The sequence below is a fragment of the Lissotriton vulgaris genome, chromosome 6 (genome assembly GCF_964263255.1).
Source record: "Lissotriton vulgaris chromosome 6, aLisVul1.2, whole genome shotgun sequence".
In the NCBI taxonomy this organism is placed as follows: domain Eukaryota; kingdom Metazoa; phylum Chordata; class Amphibia; order Caudata; family Salamandridae; genus Lissotriton; species Lissotriton vulgaris.
Genome location: NC_141694.1, coordinates 1,279,079,729 through 1,279,097,723, shown reverse-complemented (window position 1 = coordinate 1,279,097,723; position 17,995 = coordinate 1,279,079,729). Strand labels below are relative to the sequence as shown.

At 44.0% G+C, this 17,995-nt stretch overlaps 1 protein-coding gene across 2 annotated transcripts in view; it reads right to left on the bottom strand.

The window, feature by feature from the left end:
• Positions 1–17,995, bottom strand: part of MAP3K5 (mitogen-activated protein kinase kinase kinase 5) — a 1,016,304-nt gene that overhangs the window by 557,164 nt on the left and 441,145 nt on the right. For both annotated transcript variants that reach the window (XM_086927404.1, XM_086927403.1), the window contains exon 7: positions 498–668. In XM_086927404.1, coding sequence (XP_086783530.1) covers positions 498–668 — 171 coding nt within the window. The remainder of the gene's footprint in view (positions 1–497; positions 669–17,995) is intronic.

The following is a 17,995-nucleotide window of genomic DNA, read 5'->3' as shown; positions in this document are numbered from 1 at the left end:
CTTCTATCCTTCTGCTATCCTTCCGAATCAAAATAACTGACTAACCTATCCACCACTTAAAATGTACTTGCATGTTTCACTATATGAACTCAACACTAATCCTCTATAGGTCCCGGAGAAGCGTGCTACTCACCGAAAAAGCGCTTTGAGCCCTCGTCAGGGGTAGTAAGCGCTATACAAATGCAATTACAATACAATAACATTTTATGCTTCACGTTGCTTAAAAGCAGTGGGGCGACACCCCTGCTAACTATACCATACAAGAAAACATAAAAAAGAAACCGTGAAAAGTTAAATGGGAATTTAAAAATAGAGTAAATATATCGTGTGATCCAGGGAGAGTGTAGATTTTCAGACACCTTTCAAATTGGAAACTTTTTCCATTAAACATGTCAGTATTATTAGTAATCCATAAACCCGGCACTACCGTTATGAGTAAGCTCATATGAGATCATGAACCATGCAAATATAAACAAAGAAAATTGATTACTCATTACCAGGCAGCACCCTTGTCTCTGCTCTCTGTGTCCGTGAAGTTAGAATCAAAGAACATATCTCTATAGATTCGTCCAACAAGACAGTACATATCTGACGGCACTTGGTCTTCATATTGTACCAGAGGCATCATGACATCCAGAGCTTTTTGTCTGTCCCCGGGAAGGTTTCTCCTGCAAAGGGAAAACAAGGATGGGTCAGTGCTGCCAATCAGGATCCATGTTTTGACTCACAATTGGTGAGTGCCTAGCTCTGACTCCAAGCAAAATAAAGTTTCAAAACAGTTTAATAACAGCAACAAACTCTGCATAACCTGCCTAATCTAAATCTAAGTGAGGTCAGAACATCGGAGGTCAGACTCTACTCCTATCAATTCTAAACTGCAAAGATAGGGAGCTTGAGGTTCAAACGAACAGATTGTTTAATGGTCTTTTCAGGAGCTTTTTGTTCTGCAAAATATTGCGTATACCTTTATGGTGCTCCTTTCACATTACACATGTGTACCCCAGATCAAGTGTGTATCATAACGTAGGGCATGTACATCTGTCAAATTAACCAGTGGCGGCTGCAAACGGAGGTGGGGGGGGGGGGGGGCAGGACGTTGGACAGAAGAGATGAAAAAAATTCTGAATCACTTACCTGGGTGCAGGCGCCGCCTCTCCTAATTTCTTCTGACTCCCAGTCCGAAGCAGGAAGCATCAAAGGCTCCGCTAAGCCAATCACGACGCTGCTGTCACCATGCCAGCAGTGTTGTGATTGGTTTGAGTGCTGTGGTTCAGCGCTCAGACAGGGACTATAAGCCTGTGCATGTTCCCCACCAAGGCTATGCTAGACAGCCGGGTTGAGAACATGCCAAGTGGGACTGTTTGGCCGGTCCAAAACAGCTGGCCAAACAGTCATGCACACTTAAAGAGTCCCACCACTCTTCCCCGCTGCTATGCACAGTCCAGCCCCGCCTGCCCTACATCTAGAACTGAGCATGTCAGAAATATAAAATCATGATAAGATTGCGTTATTATAGTTCTTCTTTTTTATCTCAACTTAGAGAACAGTGGGGTGCCTCTCTTCCGCCTTAGCGGAGGAGCAGAAACCAGCATTAATTTGGGGAGCGCCAAAATAGAAAAAGGTACTCACAAGGTGCTGTGGTGCCATGTGCGTTGGATACAACACTACCACAGCAGCACTGCATTATGGTTCGATTCAAGGAAGCGAACACATTTAATAATACTTTGGCATCACATCTGCCCTGCACATTGAAAATTTACTTCAAGTTCTGGAAAACATGTTCTTTGGATTTGGGGAAGGGTTGCATTAGTGGTACAAGAGTGCAGGTGATACACACACAAGTATATGCTACCTCTCAAATGCGTGAAAATACATTTTGTGAAATATCACATGTGGGTTTGTGAAAAGCCACATTATCTGGAAAGATTTGGAGGAACAACAATATAATTCTGACAGTTTTACCAAGGTGGAATGCCAGATCAATAGACTCCAAAATATCATCACTATTATGTTAAATAACGTAGTTATCTTATGGTTGACTATTTCCTTCACCAACCGATCCTGGATTAGAACACGGTGGTCAGATACATGAAATGGAAGCAGTCATGGCAAAACACTACTGTGCAGCACAGTTGATAATAATGAGGTGGTTCCCAAACTTTATCGATGAGCGGCCCCCTTGACCTATTGACAGTTGCCCGCGGCTCCCCACTATGTTACTGTTATTCGGTGGGGGAAGCTGATGAAAGTATTATAATCATATACGCAGGGTATTTCCTATTAATAAGGCGCCCCCTCTAATAAAATATTCCTACTTCCACTTCTTTGCCCATGCCTTTTGTGGAGAACCCTTTCACACTTTTGTATCCCTCTTACAGTTCTAGATCGCACCCCTATGCATGTAGGCCCCATTGCCAAAGTGTTTCTGCGCTTGAAGAATATTTGCATGCACTTCCATTTCTACCTATGTCATATGTGCCAACATACCGGTTTCAGCAGGATGACTCACAATTTCTTGTAAACAAATACAGCTTTATTTGAGCTGTTTCTTCCCTAAATTCCCCTCCAAATCAATGCAAGATAAATAAAATCCTCAGATTTTGTTTTTTAAATATCCCTCTTTTTTGCTTCCAAATGTTGCCATTAGACTGTATCTGGTGTATTACTTTCCTATGCTCATGGAGAGAGCAGGCCTTTCTGAGAATTTGTGTGTACTGGGAGAAACGTATACTGGAAGTACCTAGGGTTCAAGTACATATGTCAATACTTAATATCACTTAGTGTGTTTGAGAAACCCAACAACTTTACTCTCCTGATAGAGTGAATTGGTGTAAAATCCATTAGGAAAAAAACTAAACTATCCACGTGTCTAACAAAATTAATCTGGTGTCTTCCATTGTTGAAACGTGGTGATCCAGTGGAATATGGAGGCAATCTCGGATGACATGCCATGAATTAAGCATTACGTTTACAGATTTAGGCATGCCACTTACAAATCATCGAGATCATGCGGTTAAGTTTAATTAGTTTAACTGAAGCCAACAAACCCATCAACAATAAATATATTAAAGTGCTTGGTGCGCGGCCACCCTGGCTAGTTTTGACGGTACATCAGGGAGCCACAGGACACAGATTGGGAACCACTGCAATAATCAGGAAACAACAGGTTAGTATCTCCATTGCTTTCACGGACTAGGATTGCCTATTTGACAGTTTATACGTTTAACCAGTGCACAACTTTAGAAGTATCAACAGTGTCATATAATTTAAAAAATCATAAATATAAAATATGAAGATGCAACCATACAGTGGCTTTCGAACAGCCTTCTTAGTCCATTGGTCGCATTCAAATATCATTCATACTTTTTCTGACTTCCACCATGGCTTACAGCACAATGCAAGGGTTTCAGCCTTTGGTTCTTTTCTACTGTAAGTAATTCCATTTGTGTATCCATATGCACACCCGCCAAGAAAGTGAACCGCAGCGCCAAGGCTCAATGGGTCAATGTTTTTTTTTCTTTCCTTTTTTTTAATCCTCGTGTGTTTAAAATATATGTTTGGGTCTGGGTCATTAGGGCCCATGCTGCCTAGCTACTCATTTCTTCAGGTATCAGTAATTCAAAGCCAATGGTACCTTTTCTTTATGCCAATAAGAATCATACTTTCCTGGGATGTGCCTTAAAACGAAAAAGGGTTTCTATATCAGTTTGCCATATAGGAAGCACAAATATGTTTTATTAAAATTATATGTGGTGATTAGTGTTTTTTTATTTTAAAGTTTTTATTGCAAGCATGCAGCTGCGAAATTTAGGCGGCATTCTTTTTTTCTCCCCTTTTTAGGTCTCGCCTACGACGAACGCGCTGAAAGCGCGTTCTCGCAGCAAGAACTTTAGTCGGCGTCTCAGCAGTCTGAGAACGACGAAGGGAGACAAGACCTGGCCGCGCGCAGCGTTTCCCCATAGGATAACGCTGTGCGCGCGGCCAGATCTTGTCTCCACAGCATGGCATGGCAGACCGGATCGCGTCGCGCGCCTCTCTGGAATGCAGGGGGAGTCAGCATACCAGCACGCGGCGCTGATAAACAGGCAGGTTTGTTTGTCGTCCGTCTCTGAGCGTACGTTTTCTATTACCGCACCTCACAGCTTCTCGTCAATATCCGCCTCAAAGTGCGCTTTGCACGCGCTGCTGCCACACCCTTTCCTGCTCAAGTCAGCTTCTCACGGACCCGACCGTGGAAGCCTACTGCTTAACGGCGACGAGACCGCACGGTGGGAAAACAACTCGACCGGTGTTGAGTTCTGCCCGCTTCAAAGATGTAGGTACAAGTAGGGAGAGTGGAAGACTTCAAAGCCGCTTCGCTGCCCTAGCGCAAACCATAGCGCTTCGGGAAGTTCCCGAGACTGCGGACGTAACCTTTCACTCCTTACTTAAGAGTACTTAACTTAACCAACGTCTTCTTTTTCTAAATAAAAATGAAAATTGCATAACTTGTCGACTTCTTTTGAACGTCTTTAGTTACTGAAGTAGTTTGTGATCCCGGAGAAAATATATTAACTGCTTCTCAGTTTCTTAAACAAAGTCTGGATTGTTTGCAGTGGTTGGCATGTGTGGTGTAAGTGTAATTCCAAGCTTACAATAGCCGTCTGATCACTCCGCTCTGCCTGTGGTCTTGCACTCAATCCTTACTGGCACTTCGTTAACTTTCTCTGCCCATCTTTATAGCTGGAATTCTGTATCGATTGACAGTCACACTGTCCTGACTGGGAGTTGACACTCTACCCGAGCGCTTTTCTTCTCCAACTCGGGATAGCAGTGGCGTTGCCCGCTTTGTCTTTTAACCAAAGGTAGTGCCTGAACGTCCAACAAGAGTATAGAGCTTTACAGTTTCAATGTTGTTAATTTTATTAGAAGAAAATTGAGTGATTTTGCCAAATTATGTTTCATATAGCTCAGGATAAAACCTTTTTATAATGCTTTGTTGCCTTTTGGAAAGAATCCTATTTGCAGCCGTTGTTTATTATCGCACTATAATGCCTGATAATGATGCCAACGTTTCAACTCGTGGTCTACATCAATCTTTTGTGAATGAGCGGTTGCAATGTAATTTCACACTTCAAGCTGATAATCAGTAGTCAAGTTACACTCCGAAGAATGCCCCTGTTCAGTGGGTCTTGTAACCGAGCAATTCTTTTTTTGCACTACTGTCGCTGGGATACATTTGAAATCACATGCATTTAACATTTGCTTAGAGTATTACAACACAATTAACTTTTACATGTTGATTGGTTTCAATAATGTCCAAATGTAAAAGTATGTTTTGTGTACCAGCGTTAGCCACATGTTGTGCCACGAACCGAAGCATCCAATAACTATATCCATGGCAAATATTGCAACCTAAATTGATTTTGCTTCTGTCTCTAAGGAAACCCTCTTTATTTTCTTTCAGTGATAAAGATTATTAGCCATGCATTCAAAGAGCGGTTCTTCGTACCTTGAAATAAAGGCATTTGCCTTTAAAGCCCTGATTGTACATTTGTGAAACCTTTTCTGCAGGGGCCATTATTACGGTGCTAAGTGGTGTGTTCTGAAGCTTATCTTATAGATGTGACCAGATACGAGCCTCCTTTTCGATCACTTTATGAAACATGCATTTGTAAATAAAACGTAATCTGAGCCCTTATAGAGGGGTTTACGAAAAAAGAAAATCATGCTAGTTTGTTAGTTTAAGTTGGGCCTGATTGATAATAAGTGTAATTATAGGGGTGGTTATGTTACCTGGCCGCACAAGTTATTTTTGTGAATGGCTTACTACTACGCATAAACTTTCCCTTTATGAAGTAAAATTGCCTTGCTCCATTTGTATTAATGATAATGTTATTACGTGGAAGGAGTAGTATATTTTGAATTTGGATTGAGAAAACGTTTTTTTGCCTCGGAAACCAGATCAGTTGTAATATTCTCGTTTGTCGACGATTCACTACACCCCCGCCCTTTCTCACTTGTCTCTCGCTTTCCTTTATTTCTCACACTTGTGTGACCCCTCTTGCACTCTCGGGCCCTGCAGTTCACTTCCCTCACCCGCCTGTGTTTCCCATAACTTCTCACCAGCAATGCTTCTCAAACCTTATCCTCTCTGGTCTCTCTCCTCTGTTTCTCACGCTCCTTTTGCCACTATCCCATGGATCTGACGACCCCACACTTCTCCCCTTCAACCCCCTCCTACTCACACACAGCTATGCAGTTTCAACTTTGCACCCGCGAGACCTCTCATCCCCGGATGTCCTCAGAACACTCTGCTACCATAACCCTTCTTTTTGTTTTTCCTCTTCTTTAGGGGTTCACACTTCGCTCACCTGCTTTTCAACCTCCCCTCTACTCCCCCTCTCATTCTCTTCCTATCTCCAGTCTTTCTGCCCCCAGCCTCCAACTCCACCGCCCTCACTCCATCGCCCTCACTCCATCGCCCTATCTCCCTCACTCTGTCTATCTATCTATCTATCTATATATCTATCTATCTCCCTCACTCTATCGCCTATCTATCTATCTATCTCCCTCACTCTATCGCCCATCTATCTATCCATCTCCCTCACTCTATCGCCCATCTATCTATCTCCCTCACTATCTATCTATCTCCCTCATTCTATCTGTCTATCTCCCTCACTCTATTTGTCTATCTATCTATCTATCGCCCTCACTCTATCTTTCGCCCTCTATTTATCGCACCACCACAGCATCACTCAGGGGCACCATAACATCACTATGCGCTACCACAGCATCACTGAACGCTACAGCATCACTCGTCGCCACCACAACATCTCTCCGCGCCACCACAGCATCAATCAGTGCAACCATTCAACAACAACTGGTTCAAATATGTTCTCTCAATGTTTCAAGCTTTCTTACAAATGTCACAAAAATATGTTAATATTTCACTTATGTTCTTGAATTTTCGTCTCAATAAAATACAGTGAACATAAACTTCACAAAATGTATTTACAAAAGTTTAAGCTATTGCCATTATAAATTACAATAACTTATTTAAGTATTAATTATTTAAAAAAATTAAAAGCCATTGTTATTTGTAATATCAATACATCTAAGTCACGTAAATACAAAACATGTTGCATTACAAATGCTTTAAGTGTCACATTTGCAAAAGTTAAAAGTATTGGCATTGTAAATGACTAAGCTATTAATTTCGCTATTTTCAAAACCAACACATAAATATAAAATGTGACATTTACAAGACCAATAGCTCAAACTTTCCAAATGCGAGACCTATTGCATTGCAAATGCTTGTTATTTTAGTGGTAAATGCTTGCAAAAAACAAAAAAAGACTATCACACCAGATTTCCAAGGCAGATCTGCCAGCTGTGCCAAGTCTAGTTATACTGCTGCACTAACATAACTACGTGGTCACCTACAGCAAGGTAAAAATGTGGATTTCTTCGTGCCAACTTTAAATCTCTCAGTAATTTGCTGTAAATTGGTGTTCCACCCTTTCACAAGGAGCACACCCACATACACAGTAGTTCCCTTCAATGCCAGGGAACTACGGAAGCAATGCGTACTTTTTGAAACCAAAATGTATTGTTGCTTTTAGTCAATGTTGGGTTTTTCAATTGTCGAAGGACCGGCAGCAACCTCAACAATAAAGATTAGGAGACCAAATAACACATTGACATAGCCAAAAGCCTGGCCGCTAAAGTTAGAGCTCTTGGCTTTGTCAATTTTTTACATTGCATAATTTTACCATTGACAGACGCACAACAAACATGACGGTCCTCAGTTTACCCACCAACAAACGTTGGTAACCATAAAGTTTGTTAACTTTTGAAAACTTTCTAGGTTGAGTTTGTCTACTCCGGCCCGACTTGGATGACCAAATTCGACAGGGAGAAGGTCTGAGGAGCCAATAAGGAGTATCTGGACAGTTACCTGGCCACTAAAGTATTTTCCGGTCCAGTTCCAAACTTTACAGCACGACCGCCATAAACTTCAACTGAGTGTTCCTGATGCTGAGATGCAGGAGATGGAAGATACTCAATGATGCTCTGGGTGCTGTGTGGTCGACGGGAGTGCCTTTGCAGTTATTCTTCGGTCCATAGGTCAGGTGTGGTGACTTTGGCAATGGAGGTCTCTTTGAGACATTAGAAGACAAGCAGTTATATATTGTTCTGTTTATGGTAACTCTGTTTTTTTTCCAGTCATATGATATATTGTATACCCTTCCTTCCCTCACTTCCCTCCTCCTTCCTTTCCCTGTTCTTATTTTTCTTTCACTCTGATTGCCTGTTTTTTTTTTAATGATTTATTAGTCCACTATTGCCTCTTCATATTTTATAATGATCACTTGATTGGATTTTATTGCTATATAATGACTCTTTTTTGTAGTGTCTCTTTATGTCATTCTCTTTTGAAACTTCAATAAAATTATTCTGAACAAGAAGACAAGCTGTGGCTGGCTAATTGTCTCCGTCCACAGGGGTACCAGCAATATCTTTTGGTGGAGGCTGGTGTACCACTTGGGCAACTAATCTGGACTCCAACGACACTCCCAGGTGTGGCTTACTTCAGTGCAACTTTTGGTCATAGAGGGTCGGTCTCCTGGGGCGTCCAACAGCAGTCAGCGATGATTCTTCCGAAGTGACTACCGACTTGCCGAGTTGGGCTATTTGAGCTTTGATGGTCCTGGTGGGGTACAAGAGGGTCCGCTGACTGACGGAAGTCATAGGCACAGTGCTCTCTTCGCTAGCACAAGGTGCGGCAGGTGCAGTAAAGCAGACAGTGCAGTCTCTCTTTGTCAAGTCCAGGGGCCAGCAGGGTAGTCCTTCGGTCCGTTCTCCAGTTCCAGCGTGATCAGAGGTTCAGGGTGCCGGGGTTGCCATATTTATGCCCAGAAAGCGCCCTGGGGGATGATGCGGTCTCTAGCCAATGAGTCACCAGGTCATCTCCCTTTAGGTGCAGACTTTTTGGCTATATGTGACCTCTAGCAATCTCAGAGTGCACTATTCAGACCACTCTAAAGATGTGTGGACCCTTCCTCGGATGTAGGGACTTGGTAGCCCACCCTAAAGGTGTGGCTGCCTGTGGGCTACACGCCCATGACAAAAATTGGTTTGGACACTGGTCCCTCAACTATTTTCCCTGCCAGCCTGTCTACCTGAAAAAAGGGCAGTCCCTCAGAGTGTTATCACCATTTGCTCACCAAAGGCAGCTTAACCTTTTAAGATCCCCTTCTTGGCCAACACATAGAGTGGCTTCCTCCAAAAGGGAGGTAAATCCTTGCTCTGTAGCAGACTGTTATTGTTCCTGAACCTGAAAATCGTTCACACTACTCCCCAGGAGGGCAGAAAGCGGTCTGGTTGCCGGTGACTGTGTGAGGCCACTGGACAAACTGGGTCAAGGAGTGGCAACTTTTTAAAAGTTGCATTTCTCGAATAGGGATATTAAATTCGACTTGGGCATCAAGTTGGGTTTAATGCCATGATTAATTTGTTACCTTACAGTATCCATCTAAGTAGTCCCATTTAGAGGTTATCCAGGCTGAGTGGTCAGCCGGTAACTCTATGTTAGCCAATGGGGCTACTATCTCTCCAAAAGCAAAAATATTTTGGAAGTTTTGCTTTCAGTACATATATATAAAAAACATGTCCTACTTCATAATATACAGTTCCCCATAGGCCTTTCGTAGGACTCGATAGGCTTCCTTAGGAGAGACTTGTATGTATTTTTAGGGAAGAGGGGGCTTTGCCATCGGTTTGAAGAGAAACGTCGAACTAACAGGGTTTCCACTACCCTTCCAGTCTGTAGTGGCATGCTGGGAGCCATTTTGTACTACAACACACATACAGAACATCACAATCAGTGCTGCTGTCCTGGGTGGACACTCTGCCCTACTTGCCTTGGGTACCATATACTAGGGACTTATGAGCAGGCCCACTGAAATTATGTAATTGTGTGACTGTGCCGATTTTCGTAAAATTATTGATTTGCCACATTTACCACATAATCCATCAAATGCTACATAATCTGCATATTTTAACAAAAAAATGATTTACGTTCTGAAATGGATCAAAAGCCCAGAGAGTGTTACCAAGTGTAAACATGACAAAATAATCAAGTTACACTATTACAACATGTGCTGCATTATGCTGCATAATTTTCCCTTTCTTTGGCATAATTTACTCAACCCTGCGGTATAATTCCAGTGACCCTGCTTATAAATAAGTCAATCTTCCCAATTGAGGGTAGACAATTCCACATCCACTTTGTAAGGTGTTAGAACACTGGCACTGAGGTCTTGTTAGCAGGCCTCAGTGCACTCTCAGAGACGAAAAGCCAGAAGCACCTGTCCAAAAATGTGGGGATGAACGTGCAAAAACAGGCATTTCCTAGAAACAATTTACAGACTCGTGCAATGTTTCAAAAAGATGCAGTGCAGTTGCAGAACATGCACTATCATAGATCTTGGCAAAGAACAGGGAGAGTAAATTAGATAATGGCACATTATTGCTAAACCAGCCATTGTCATACCACATAATCCAGTCCAAAAATTTACATTCCAACTTCTTATGAAAATGATTTTCAGAAAACCGTAACAAGCAATCCCTAATAAAGAACTGCAAATAAACCAAACATTGTCACACTTACACTGATGAGTGCGATGTCCAAGGTATCAACAATTTAATCTCACCTAAAAAAACATGCATCCCGGAGTTCTTGTACAACATTTCTGAAACAACCAACATTTTTTCTTGTTCTCCACTACAAACATTTGTGATTAAATTTGTAGAAAACACAATTTAAAATTTACTGAATTCATCCTGATCAAATAATACGAAATATTATTTTCTGCCCAATTTTCCCTTAAATGCGTCCAGATGCTTGGACATCGTCTGCGACTGTGGATCTATGTTCTCATTTTGCACTTCCCACGTTGATCTGGTTACACTGGCGTATTATTACAAAGGCAGCAAGAGTAAAATTACATATAATATCCTGCTCAGTCTAAACCTCTCTCCCGCCGTCACTCTGAAGGAAATGTACTGTTTTTATTCTATCCAAACGTGCCCTGCCCTCAGTATTCACTAGCGTGGAAGCCAATAGGTCTCAGGGGATAATATGACCTGGTGTGTCAGTTTCAGGACTAGGTGCCTAATATAAAGCTGTGTATCTGTAAAATTGTTCTAATATCTCTTGTATAATTGGAACAGTGCAGTGGGGTGCATGCTCCAGGGTGATATGGCATGTATTCTGGTTCTAGGTAGTAACTGTATCCGCTCTAGGCGCATGAAAAGTCAAATGCTTTAGATCTTAACAGGAAGTTCTGCTAATGGCACTCACTGCCCATAATCATGATCCTGTGGACAACTTACCCAGGTGATCAAGAACATTTCTGCTTCAAATCACATGGTGAATGAGATCTGTAATGTTTTATTAAATATTGAGCATAGGCTATTTCCTCAGTTGCTCCAGAGAAACTTTGTTACTGCATTGTCAACAGCAAGATCTGGGATTCACCCTGTATCCCCACACACCTTTTTAAAAAATATTGTTGACAAATATTCAAGTGCAATCCTTACGTAATGTAATGAGGATATATCTTTGTATATCTTTGTAAACACGGTCAGCACAAACACACAAAAATACACAGTGTACTGTGTGAGATCAAGTCATATTTCCAGACATTTTTAAATCAAGTATTTTTATTAGGGCTGTTGGACTAAAGGTGCAACTTTACAACCCCATATCTGGGGGGAAAATGTAAACTTACCTGCGTCTCCGGTCCTGTGATGCGTTGTCTCCTCTCTCTGCCCCGCGGCCTTACAGGAAGCTGGCAGGCTGCAGTTTTACACACATTTAGCTTCTTCATGGGGCGGTACAGAATCTCAGTTGATTCGTGATGTGGGGTTGCTTAGTGGTAATGATCTCATTTGCGGTTCAACTTGCTTTCGAGTGAATTGAGACATTTTATTCAATGGTCAACACATTAAGAGTGACAGACCCACCATTAAGAATGGAGCATTCTCGATGCGCTACGCAACAAAGCTTAAATTAGGGCTTCATTTACCTTATGCAAGTAAACAAGCATGTTTAAGACATTGTTAGTGACATATTGCAGGTATAGTGTCATTGTGCTGTATACAGCTGGAGGCAAGAACAGAAACTGTGAAATGCCAGCCGGTGGCACTATAAACTTATGCAGCGTATGGGTCACCCACATACACATGCATTGACCATGGATCCAGGAGGTGCCGACACAGCATCCGTCAGTGCAGATGACGGATGGGTTTGCAGGCTATTAGGAGGGGGTGATCCACCCTTGCCTAGGTTTAGGCAAAGTGGCTCACCGAGCGGCCTGGTAGGGCATGTGATAGGGTAAAAATTGCACCTTGTTCATTGGCTGTCGCAGCATTTGGCCATCAGTCGGTACCCTGGTACTGGGGATCATCCTGGTAAGGGGGGCCCTTTAGGACTTAGTCACCCTAGAATCGTACGAACAAAGAGGCTCTGCGAAAGGCTGTGACGGCATAGGGCAATTGTCTACAGGGGCCTTCAGGAGATACATCTGCTGGCACCATATAGAGACATGTCCAGAGATACACTGGGGGGCATCCCTCTGCCCCTAGGGCAGGTTTCAGGTCGCTTCAGAAAACTTATTCACCCGCGCTTTAGTCAGGGCAGCAGGCGGGTGGCTTAGGTGCATCTAACAGGTGGGCAGCGTTGCATTTAGGTTTGTAACACAACGTTGGAGCCATATGGCGACAGGGTAATATTGACTTTGGCGTTTTCAGTTTCAGGAAGGGGCATGGATTTGCACTGAAAGTTCACATCCTGTTCCCAAAGACTGGCCTGCCCCCTGGGTCCTACTTCCATGGGTTAGAGCCTGGGACTTGAAGGGGCATCTCCTGCCCTGGTGTTCCAAATACACTGATAGTCTTTGCTGGGGTAGATGTACCATGAAGGGCCTGATTACTACCCGGGCCTTCCCCAAGCATTGGGATCAAAATTGGTGGAGCATTAAGTCTACAGCCCTTAGGAAGCATCCAGCATTCTTCAATCCAAGCAAGGGCAGTTCTCTCAATCCAAAGGCAGAGCTTCAACCACTAAGGTGCCAAGTAGCAAGAACAAGTCAATAGTTATAAGAGGTGGGTCTCTGGCCTTACAGCTGTGTGAAGCCACTATCTTTTAGAGGCATGCCCAGGCGAGACTAGGGTGCTTCTTATGTTCTCATGACCAATGCGGTTTGTGGTACCTCCCGGTGGACACACTGGTAGTGTGCTGCAGCTAGCATGAAACTGGGAACCGGGTTTCCGACACTGACCATGCTTGGTGGGGATGCTGTCAGCCAACCTAGTGGGCTGCCGTCCCATTATGGGGTAACAAGGCGCCAATCACAATGGGAACACCAAGCTGTTGGTTTAAAGTCATCCTGGGTCGCATTTACCCATTAGGAGCGTTAGAGCGGGGAGGAGCCAGTCCCATTTAGAGGTACGCCTGGGGGAAAATGGTGCGCTCCTTGAGGTTCAGATGACCTAGGCGGTGAGTGGCATCCCCCACATCAAATGTTAGGCACCATATTACAGACAGTGCGCCCTGTGTCATATCTCTAAGCTGGTATGCCTAGGGGGCTTCACTAGAGGGAGCTGAGCGGGTGAAATTCCCACAATGAATAAGGGATGCTGGAGGGCAGCCTTGCTCATGATCTCATATGCCTAGTGTTGGACATTCCTGTTAGTCTTACAGGAATCTTTAGCGCAGAAGGCGTGCAGGAAAGGACAAGAACGTTTTAGTGGGGGGCCCTGGCGGCGACGGTGGCCGCCTCCAGGCTGTGGAGGGGTTACAGGGCGATCTGGAAGCATATGGGTACAGAAGGGTACCTCAGCACGGCACATAGGGATGCCAGGGCCCAGGAGCCTAATGGCAGGTTCCTGGAAACAGAGTCAGCGCCCCGTTAGTCCTTCAGGCGGTTGTGGGCCTGAACAACCGGGGGCTTGCCTAGCTATGCTCCGCCACCGAAAGGGGTGTAAGTACAAGGGACCAATGGTCAGGTGATCCTGGGAGGGATTACCAGAAGGGGCAGTACATAGGTGGTTCGCCACAGTGCTGCTCGGCTCATCAGGCGGGCAGGTGGCGTGAATGCTGCCTGCCTTTGGATCGCCCGTAAGCTAACCCACAGTGATTACATAACATTGTATGTAATAAACCTGCAGCAGTTTTTCCCAAGTTAACACATGTGTGGAGTGTATTTATTTGCGGGATGCATGCTAAGAGGGGTGGGGGCCTGTTGCCATGATGGTACTAAGGGTCTGAGGGAGCGCTGCATGAGAATGGAAAAACCAGTTGATGGACAGAATGCAGAACAAGGTCATACATTCACCCCAGTACAGAGATCTGGGCCTAAATCCATCGTTTTTTTGCAATCCACACCACCCTAGTTCAGACATATGCAAGTCAGTCTGACCATGTGCCTCATGGGAGCAGTCCAGCCCGAACTGCCAAGCCATGCCTTCCCTGGACCGGAAACAAGCTTCAGAGGACCAGTTTCTGGCATTCCAGCCGTCTTCAGCCCGGCTTGCTTGAATCCAGTGGTGTGGAGAGCATGGGACTCACGTCTGAGCATACCCATCCCACTCGGGGTGACAAATGCAAAAACCACAGTTGATGGACAGAATGCAGTACAATGTCATGTTCAGACAAACTGGGGTGGTGTGGAGTGCAAAAAAACGATGGATTTAGGCCCAGATCTCTGTACTGGGGTGAATGTATGACATTGTTCTGCATTCTGTCCATCAACTGTGGTTTTTGTATGAGAATGGAGCCATCTTTTTACCCAAACATTTGAGTGAAAAGCTGCTCCTGTTCCAGTAGTGTTCACTATTTGCCCACACCAGGCAGAGATTGGGAGATGCCAGACGGGTCTGCACCGTTGAACATAGCCAGCAAAGCGAGCATTGTGATTGGCTGGCTAGGATGCTTGTGAAAGGCACCCTCCCTCTCTATGTACTCTCGCCAGTGACGGAAACTACCAGTCTAGGACTCGGCAGCAAAGATACAAGACTGTAATAAAGAACGGATAGGAAGTACGTTGAGATCATTGTCAAGTCATGGTTTTTCGACATGTGACAAACACAGCAGTAGTTCAGAAATAGCACAGTGAGATAGACACGCTTGAACCAGCAAGTGTCGAATGCCATGGGCACGTCTGACTTAGCTAATATGTCACTTTCCAACTAGTCACACTGTCACATGAAATGTTTAAAAAAATTGCAAAATGCAAAATAAAATCATTAGAGAATATTAAGTACTATTTTGCAATGAGTGTGGAAGCCAGCCGGGTATTGAGAGTTAATAAAAGTAAGGCAAGAGAGGAAAGGCACCCGGATGAGTCAACTCACTTGGATGCCTTTCTAGATGTGTTTATTCAAAATTCAGAATACAACAAACAGTTTTTTATGATTATTCAACTGTGTTCTGCATCTTCAAAACAGACACTGTGTCCCTGAGGGGACGGCTTCGCAAGTCCCATTTAAAAAGAAGGACATTTGGCGGCGTCTTTTCTCTTGCACTAAGATTTAGAACTGTAAAGAGTGCACTTTTTTGGCTTCAGTAGGTGTTAAGTTGAATTACAAATCGGAGGTTCTTATATGATCGTCAGTTTGGGCAAACCAGGGTGTAGCAGCTGCTCTCCCTCATTGGCTTGTTCACTGATGTTACATGCTATTCGTGTTCATTTGCTTGAAATCATTACATGAAGCTGCTACCATGAGATTTACTAAAAAAAAAAAAAAAATTATATAGAAATATAAAAATCAGGAATATGAAATTGAGAGGCTATGGTGAAATGAACATCGCAAAGGGCTAAGTGCGGTTGGAACGTCTTAGCCAGCAGCAAGGTTCGAATTGCCTTTTCAGGAATACGTGAAAGCATGAAAATAAAGTCCCACTAGTGAAAGTGCTGGTGCAGGGGTATAGAGAGGTCGCGGAGGCAAGCTGGTGGTGACCCGCGTCTGAAGACCGGGAGGGAAACAAAAGATTTAACCAGAATACACTGTAATAGCCTTCACAGGAAACTGAGTGGGCCTCAGGTGGAGTTTTGACCTGTGGCAGCTCCTTCGCAAAGGTGGAGGAGCGTCGCCCCACTGCTGGCTCACAGGCAGCAAATGTAAATTAAAACTATGTTCTTGCATCATTTTAATTTACATTTGCTGGCTCTTAGCCTGCGCTGTTGGGAGGGGCGGGACGAGGAATGGGAGGGGGGGAGAGGGGGGGGGGGGGGGCTAGTGCCAGTACTCCTGAAGTGCAAATTTGTGTTTTGGCCAGCCGTCTCAGGCCGACCAAAACACACATGCGCAATTAGGTTTTCTCCAGCCCAGCTGCATTGAGCTGTAGTAACCCCAGACTCCCTGGTCTGAGCAGGGTGTCTTTTCTGCCTGCTCGGACCAATCTCTGCGCTGCTCTGCAGAGAGGGAATTGGACAGGGAGTCTGTCCCAGGGGCTGCTGGGACCAGCAAACAGGAAGAGAGTTGGAGCAAGCAGACGTGACACTGGAGCGGCCAGTAGCAAAAGGTAAGTTTCTTTTATTTTTTATATTCAATCGCCCCACCCCAACCACTGCCCCCTCGGCAACCCACCCCGCCACCACCCTTCGTTTATGGCAGCAGCCGGCGACTTGTGGAGTGGTGATCGGATGGCTTTGGTGAATTTCCCCTGCCTTGCTAGGGTCACAGGAGTGTTGTAGGAAAATCAAAAGTCCAAAAATATTCTGCAGGTGAATGTCCATTGAGCCAGGAATAAGGAGACTAACAAGCGACGTGGTTCACAAGTGAGTTTGGACCAGCAGCACAATTGAAGCCAAGATTGGTTGGAGTAATTGCACAGCCTACATGTTCTTACCTCGGCCTACTTTGCCCAAGAGAGGTTGAAATCCACGACTGGAAGGACGAGGAGCCGCATGTATAAGATTTTCCTGCGGGTTTGAGCTGCTAAAGCTTAGTGTAAACAAGGCTGCGATTTCCCTGTCATGTAAGAGGCGTCTAATGCCTCGGTGTTCGAGGTGCAACGTAGGCTTTCTTTGTCCAGTTCTAGCAAAGTGTTCTTAACCTGCAGATTCACTGTCTTTTTCCAGTCTGTAAAAGGTACATCAGAAAAGTGAAGTTTGGTAGCTTCTACTTTTAGGTTCTTAATTGCTTGGGCTAGATACTCCTGCCTGCTGGATTGCTCTCTGCCTTGAATGCCGCTTTAAGTAGTGCCTTAAGGGTTTTGTCGGGGTCTCTCAGACTCTTGATATACTATTTTAGTAGTCCCCTTTGACATTCAAGATCTGGTCTTTCGAGCCTCGCTCTCTGTGCCTGCCGAATTGCTATGTTATCTGGATTTATAGAGTGCATTACTACTCAATGGTGTCTAAGAGCTGTCAGTTCCGGCTGCAAGTATCAGAGGACTGCGAAAAGTTACCAGGACCTGAATAGCCAGGTCTTCACAGCTTTTCTAAAAGAGAAAAGACTAGGTGCTGTCTTTATGCAGAGGGAAAGTATATTCCATTTTTTGGATGTTTCAAGTACAATGCTTTTTCCACCCAGCCGTACTTGTTTAAATCTAGGCAGTACTAATAGTTTTGCGTTTGCTGAGAGAAGATTTCTAGTAGGGAAATAATGTTTGAAGCTCAGATTCAAAAAGTCAGGACCAAGATCATAAAATGCATTGAAAGCTAGACAAAGCACCTTAACGGTGATTCTTTGTCTGACAGGAAGCCGAAGCAAATTTTTCAATTCCTGATACACTGAGCAAAATTTTGGAATTTTCAACAATATTCTAGCCGGAGCATTTTGGAGGCCCTGAAAATTATTTATATTGTACTTGTGAGTAGTCACAAGCAGACTATTTCAATAGTCTATTTTGGACAGGATCAGAGAAGTGATAAACTTCTTAGGCAGATTAGCAGGTATAAAAGGCAGAACTTTCCTAATTATTCTTTAAGTGCTAATAGTG